The sequence below is a fragment of the Tribolium madens genome, unplaced genomic scaffold, assembly GCF_015345945.1.
Source record: "Tribolium madens isolate multiple individuals breed KSU strain unplaced genomic scaffold, Tmad_KSU_1.1 Scaffold_91;HRSCAF=231;Tcas5.2_LG7, whole genome shotgun sequence".
NCBI lineage: Eukaryota > Metazoa > Arthropoda > Insecta > Coleoptera > Tenebrionidae > Tribolium > Tribolium madens.
The window spans coordinates 1,286,788-1,294,043 of record NW_025401063.1 but is presented as its reverse complement, the minus strand read 5'-3'; the positions used below and the strand labels follow the sequence as shown (position 1 = coordinate 1,294,043).

The following is a 7,256-nucleotide window of genomic DNA, read 5'->3' as shown; positions in this document are numbered from 1 at the left end:
GAAAGTATCTCCGATAATTTCAAAAAGAATTTTAGTAATTTAAGAAAAATTTCAGTAATTCTACTGAAATTCCCAATAATCCACCGTAATTCTACTGTTTTCAGAATAATTCCTATGCGTAATTCCAAATTAATTTCCGATATTACAAATTATTTTACGTAATTCCGAAAAAATTTTATCGAAATTCCAGTAATTCCAATAATAAATCGCAATGTTTACAGATTAGTTCCAACTTAATTTCCGTAATTTCCAAATTATATAATTCAAACTTGATTTCTGTATTCCAAAGAAATTCAACGTAATTTTCGAAAAAAAAATTCCAAAAAGAATTCCACTAATTCCAAACAATCAAAATATAATTTTAATAACTGGGATTAAATTCCAAAAATTTGTATATGTATAACTAATTCCAAAATTAATAGCCCCCTCGTTTTGATTTAATAGTAAATTTAGATTGTATGGTAGGCAACCAACAATACACATGTGTATATCAAGTTGCATAAAACAAATAATATTTACCATATAAAAGTAGGAAAGTGCGGCAGCAACGGCCCAAAACACCGACCCTGTCTTCACCGACTTGATCCAAAGAAAATAAGTGAATTGTAGGGCAAAAATCGCAATTCCTTCATTATCGTAACTTCCAGCAACCGACCGACTTATATATCCAGGCACAATGGCAATAAAACACGCCGCGAAGAGGCCAGCCCCCGCCGACCACAGCTCCTTGGTCAGGAAGTACGTCGAGATGGCCGTGAGACCGCTACAACCCCCACAATCACCCCAACTGTCTTAAAAAAACCAACACAATTACCTGAAAATGGGGGCCAGAAACACGCAAATATCCCTAATATGTACATTGATGTTCAGCAAATGCAGCACGTAGTGTATGCTCCCCGACGTGAGCATCAATCCGGGGTACACTGTGCCCCCCACAATGCGCCCCAACGGGTACCAAGCCCTCTCATCGAACCAATTCAGGAAGTTGTAAAAGCCGTGCTTGACCATGTAGGCCGTGGCGCGGTAGTTGAACCTGAAACTGGGGGTTAGGGGGCGAAATCAAGGGGGTGTCTCACCATGGGTCGAATTCGTGGATTATGCTCTCGAAGCGAATCACGGCGAAGAGACGGGAGGAAAAGCCGGCGATCCATGCGAGGAGGAGGACGACGAAAATTATAAGACTGTTTATGCCGGTTTTACTATTTATTTTGGTTAATTGGGATTTTTTCGAACCGGCTTGGGCCATTTTTGACAAGTGAAAACATGACACGCATACACACTCGAGAGGTTACTTGATCGGCAGACGGACGATTCTGATTGGCTGAGGGGTGACATGTGGAGCGGTGCCATCGTGAAAAAACCAAATTCACCAGATACGAGCCAAATTCACGCCTACTTCTATTTTCTGACTCAGAAACACAAATTTTAGCGCGAACTAAATCGTTTTTGGAGAAACGATTCAAAATTTGAAAATTTTTGCTACTACAAATTGTGTTCAGTGCTGCCAACCTTGTTTAAAATACTGTTGCAAATTCACAATTTTCATACTTAAAACACTAAATTACATGAATTACGATGTAGTCTGTTTCATTTAATTAAAATTGTCAAAATGTTGATAAATCTTGCACGGTAACAGCTAATAGTGAATTTTAAAATTGACTTAACCATAACCTCACTAAACTGTATACAACTGTTTTAGGGTGGTACAGCTTGATTTTTCAAGAAATTTAAACGTTTATTAAATGAAACGGAATTTTTTATTTAATACAAAACACTGTGTTTAAAATCAGTTCAAAAAATTGTGGTTAAGGCTTTTCTTATTGTTTCAACAAACCAACTGATAAATTATTTGCATTTTTTGACCCAAAAATTCAAAATAATTCACTTCTTGATTCACCAATACCGGTTTTAATCGTAATTAGTAATTTTTAAAAAAATCATGTAAAATTCAGCTTCAGTATTGCCAACCTTATCAACAATTTATTAGTGACTTTTGGCTCGGTACAGCGAAATCTCGCAAAAAACGGAGTTTTCAGCTTGAAATTAGGCCTAAATTCTCAAAAAAGCAAAAATGACATAATTTTCGGTGTAATTTTGTTTTTTTGAACAAAACTGCAAAATATTTGCGCGTTTCTAGCTGAAAAACGTGCTAAAACGCTCGAGAAACGCAAAAATAATATAATTTTCGACTTTGTTTGTTGATTTTGTGGTTTGTTTTAGCAAAATCTCGCAAAACGTTTGAGATTCTAGTGCTTAAAAGCATTTTTGACCAAATTTTGTGGTTTCTCTGCTTATTTTCTTCTTGGTGATTCTGATTGGCTGAGTGGTGACAAGTGGGAGCGGTGCCATCGTAAAAAAACAAAAATCACCAGATACGGGTTGAAAAGGAGCCAAATTCAGGCCTATTTCCATTTTTTGACTCAGAAACACAAATTTTAGCGGTAATTTAGAAAAACCAATTAAAATTTGAAAATTTTCACTGCCAGGGCCTTTACTACAAATTGTGTTCAGTGGTGCCAACCTTGTTTAAAAAAGTGGCGCAAATTCACAATTTTCACACTTAAAACACCAAAATACATGAATTATGATGTAAAGAATGTTTTATTTAATAAACAATTGTCAAAATGTTGATAAAACTTGCACTGTAATAGCTAATAGTGAATTTTAAATTCACGATTGGCAGCTCTGCCTACAACTGTCATAATTATTGCTATTTTTCGAGTGTGTATTTGGCTGAGATTTTAAATCAAAAGCCGAATTACGTGTTTTTCTTTTAAATTTTTATAACTTTTAATTTAATTGAGTTAATCATAACCTCACTAAATTGTATACAGCTGTTTTAGGGTGGTACAGCTTGATTTTTCAAGAAATTTAAACCTTTATTAAATGAAACAGACTTTATTATTTAATGCAAAACACACTGTATTTAGGATCTGTTCAAAAAATTGTGGTTAAGGCTTTTCTTATTGTTTCAACAAACCAACTGATTTTTTTAACACAAAAATTCAAAATAATTCACTTCTTGAAGGCCTAAGAGTTAGGTAAAAATATTATAATATAGTTTTTTTTACAACAATTTAGTGATTTTTGACACGCTGTAGTAAACTCTTGCGAAAAAAATAGAGTTTTCAGCTTAAAAATCTGCTTGAACTTTCGAAAAAGAAAAAAATTATATCATTTTTACATTTAATTATTTATCATTTATTAGGAGTATCATTTCGATTTAAGTTTGTTTTTTTTTACCTGCTTCAATGAAATTTTTAGAAATCTCTTTATTTTAAAAACACTCAAAAAGGGCAAAAATAACGTCGTTTTTGGTCGAGTTTGTTAAATTTATGAATTGTTTTCAACGAAATTTTATGTTTCAGGCTGAAAAAGTATTCGAAAAAGACAAAAATATTCTTGATCGTGTCTAGTAAATTCTTATGAAAAAACAAAATTTGACGAAATAATCAAGTGTGTTGAAAACGTAGAAAATGTTTGAAAAACACTTTTTTTCATTTCCAAAAAATCAACTGAATTTTTACAAAAGTTTTTACCCACAAATCACCAGACTAACATGAAAATCACCAGATCTGGTGAAATTTCACCACATCTGCTGGCAACACTGGTTGGCTCAATGGAATCTGTATACTTTGGTTTGAAACCTTGATAAATTTTTGTTTACTTGTAAAATAATAAATGCATAATTGTTTACTTTTTATTGTAATTTTTTCTACAAACTGGACCAAAAACATCAAAAATTATAACACTTTATACGCATATAGAATTTAGTTATTTATTTAAAAAAATAAAGATATTTGGGTTAGACACTAATTTTTATTCATCCCAAATTTACGAGCATTAACATTACAATAACTCTTTATTATTTCTCCAATACTTGGATTAAAAAATTTATTAATTTTGCTCAACCTAACCTTACTTTTGAGCCACCCCAAACCTAACCTCAAAATGGCACTGTTTCCGTTGTTTACCCTCATTTGTGTCGCTTTTTGCGCCTCATTGACCCACTCCCAGGTGCGTATCCCGACAAGGCCCCCATTTTCCTCACTTTGGAGAGTTTCAGCTTGATTTTCAGTTCCCTGAGGGTCATACAAATAATTGGGCCGTTTTGGTGGACACTAGCCGTTTCTGGTTCAATTACCGTCATGTGGCAAACGTGCTTTCGATCTACCGGAGTGTGAAGCGTCTGGGGATCCCCGACAGCCAGATAATATTAATGATAGCCGACGACATGGCATGCAACCCCCGAAATCCGCGCCCCGCGACTGTCTTTAACAACGCCAACCAGCACATCAACGTCTACGGGGACGACGTCGAGGTGGACTACCGCGGCTATGAGGTCACAGTTGAGAATTTCGTGCGCTTGTTGACGGGGAGACTGCCCCCGGGGACCCCCCGATCCAAGCAATTGCTCACTGACGAAGGCAGCAACGTCTTGATCTACTTGACGGGGCATGGGGGCGACGGTTTCCTCAAATTCCAGGACTCGGAGGAGATCACGAGCCAGGAAATGGCCGATGCTTTGGAACAAATGTGGCAAAAACAGAGATATCATGAGATTTTTTTCATGATTGACACGTGTCAAGCCGCCTCGATGTACGAGAGGTTCTACTCCCCCAATATCCTAGCCGTGGGGAGCAGTCTCGTGGGGGAGGACTCACTTTCGGTCGGTATTTCCCCAAATTTTGACGTTTTCACTGATTTTTTTTGTTTAGCATCACGTGGACCCCGCAATTGGGGTCTACATTATCGATCGCTACACGTACTACGCCCTTGAGTTTTTGGAGAATGTTGACCAACATACGAAAAAAACCATGGGGGAATTTGTGAGTCAAAATTGTTTTTTTTTTTTTGTTTCGTTTAAAAATGTTTTTTACAGTTGAATGTTTGTCCGAAACGAGTTTGTATTTCAACAGTTGGGGTGCGACGCGATTTGTTCAAGAGGAACCCCCATGAGGTCCCCATAACTGACTTTTTCGGGTCTGTGAGACCCATTGAGGTTATTTCTAACGTAACTCTAGTGTCTCTAGTCACAAACACGACTAAAACTAAGTCAGTAATGCCACCAAAGAAGTATCGGTATATTCCACCTCTAGTTAATTTTAATTCAATTTTGTGACTTAAATAAATTAGTTTGAATCTTGGCGCCTTGGTGCAAAAATTAAACTCCCTAACAAAATCGACAACTTTCACCAGATCTGGTGATTTTTTTGGTGACTTTTTGAAGACAAAAATTCGACAAAATAAGACAAAATTGGTGTTTTTTCCCCCTTTTCCCTTCATTTTTGAACAAAACTCATTATTTATTTTGCAAAATCTTGTTTAAACATGCCTAAAAATCACAAAAGAGGAAAATAAGCCGAGAAACCACAAAATTTGGTGCTTTTAAGCACTACAATCTCAAACTTGAGATTTTGCTAAAACAAACCACAAAATCAACAAATAAAGTCGAAAATTATTCAAATGGGGAAAACATTGATGTTTTAGTACCTACCATCTATTGGCGGCTGATTTTCTCTTATACAATAGTTGTGGATAAAATTAATTTATAAAATTAAAAAGCTGCGCTTATAAGACCGTTTCAATTTTCGATTTTTCCATATATTGTCGTATCAACAAGAAATTACTCCCTAGGATTTAGGAATATTTATGAATAGGTTGCCATAAATATGGTTAGGTTGGTTGTTGGTGACAAACAAAAGATATCGTAACTAGTGTCAAAATTTTGGTTAAGTCACCTGTCAGCTTGTATTATGAATAATTTAATTGATAGTTGACAGCAGGTTGACAGAAAATGTCAACCGGCAACAACAAGGGGTAACCAACCTTAGGCATACAAAACTACTTCTGAAAATTCTAGTTACAAACAACATGAAAAATGTAATTTTCCTAAAAGTTCAAATCCTAGGTGGTAATTTATTGTTGACAAATCTTTAAACTTTGTTTCTGTGACATTTCGGGCGTCAGTACCTTATTGCGCTCCATCTACCGATTTCGATCGCAGTCGATTGAGATTTTTTTAGACTTTTTATTTTTAGGTTAAGTGCTTAAAACATCAATTAAAACATGAATGGTATAAAATATCCAAGATCCGAGCTTATTTTAGGTACATTCTGGACTAGCAAAATACTAATAAGTTAGAATTGCAAAAAAAACATGAAATCATAACACGAGGTAGGTTAGAACAATTTATAACTTCAATATTTTTCTGCAGTGGTTTGTTTGTTGAGTAATCCGTAATTTTTGTAGTGTCTTTAATACATATTACAAATACAAAATACAAAGTAAAAGGCTGTCCTGCATAAAACATTTCAAAAGTTTGGCACCATTTTTGCCTTTGTTTCATATTGCTCGGAATTTCAAATAAGCGAACATCTTTTGCCCCATAAATGAAACACGGTTTTTACCATTTTATACCATTATTTTGTAAAATTGAAGGGTATTGTTTTAAATTGCCGCCAAAATCTAACTTTGATTCGTTAATCGACCACTGAGGGCGCACGATAAGGTTCTGTTTTTTTTTGTTTTTGTTTTTATGGCCACTCTGCAGAAACAGTTATCGTGGTGAATGAAACGGCCTTATAAGCGTAGCTTTTTGATTCAGATGGCCTTGAAACGATAATATGGATGGCGCCATCTAGACCAGGATAGCGCGCGGCGCTGTTTCGGTCGATAATTCAGTTTCCCTTTTTACTTGTCGGTGGCGTTTGCATAGAAGGCGTTTGTGATTTATTAGCTGTCCAATCGTTTTTAACAGGTAAGTCAATGTCTTGATATTTATTAAATGTTATAAGTAAAATATAATTCGTCTGCTTTTCATTCATTTTCAACGGTTGTGTCGAAAATTAAAGTAAATGCAATAACTGAACAGCCACGTGGTATAGTGTTATCGTTTTCCAGTGTCGTAAAAGAAAAACGTTGCTTTCACGTTTCACGCCCAAAACATGATGGTAATAATTAATAAAATATTGTACTTATATTTATACTATTATTGTCAAGTTGTAACATGTGTTGAACTTAACCTAAAATGAGGTACAGGTTAGGCAATTTTCAGAATTTATGTTTTTGTAAAGGTTTTTTAATATCTCAGGAARTATCTACTTAAAGCTGACTCGTACTGTAATCAAGTTATTTCTATTCTTATTAGTTTGCTAGTTTCATAATCCAGAAAAGTTGTCCAAATCACGCAAGACTCGGCTGCAGCTATTTTTTATACTTGGAAATAAGTGAATAATCGCATTTATCGAAAAAAA

At 35.0% G+C, this 7,256-nt stretch overlaps 2 protein-coding genes across 2 annotated transcripts in view; one reads left to right on the top strand and one right to left on the bottom strand.

Moving 5' to 3' along the window:
• The window catches only part of LOC123010911 (dolichyl-diphosphooligosaccharide--protein glycosyltransferase subunit STT3B), an 8,236-nt gene extending 6,915 nt beyond the window's left edge, over positions 1-1,321 (bottom strand). Inside the window, exons 1-3 of the mRNA XM_044408097.1 lie at positions 1,077-1,321; positions 815-1,033; positions 520-763 (exon numbers count right to left, since the gene is read on the bottom strand). Of these exons, the coding sequence (XP_044264032.1) occupies positions 520-763; positions 815-1,033; positions 1,077-1,246 (633 nt within the window). The 5' untranslated portion in view covers positions 1,247-1,321. The remainder of the gene's footprint in view (positions 1-519; positions 764-814; positions 1,034-1,076) is intronic.
• Positions 1,322-3,917: 2,596 nt separating this feature from the next.
• LOC123010892 (putative GPI-anchor transamidase) lies at positions 3,918-5,148 on the top strand. The gene is made up of 4 exons (XM_044408066.1): positions 3,918-4,017; positions 4,067-4,669; positions 4,719-4,829; positions 4,883-5,148. The coding sequence occupies exons 1-4, from the start codon at positions 3,952-3,954 to the stop codon at positions 5,120-5,122; spliced, it is 1,020 nt and encodes a 339-aa protein (XP_044264001.1). The 5' UTR covers positions 3,918-3,951; the 3' UTR covers positions 5,123-5,148.
• Positions 5,149-7,256: the final 2,108 nt, after the last annotated feature.

What these genes read in the sequence shown, in the direction of transcription:
- LOC123010892 (XM_044408066.1), top strand. Translation starts at nt 3,952, where the DNA reads ATGGCACTGTTTCCGTTGTTTACCCTCATTTGTGTCGCTTTTTGCGCC. An exon ending in TGGGGGAGGACTCACTTTCG is followed by an intron (nt 4,670 to 4,718) that starts GTCGGTATTTCC and finishes TTTTTTGTTTAG; the next exon opens with CATCACGTGGACCCCGCAAT. An exon ending in AAAAAACCATGGGGGAATTT is followed by an intron (nt 4,830 to 4,882) that starts GTGAGTCAAAAT and finishes TGTTTTTTACAG; the next exon opens with TTGAATGTTTGTCCGAAACG.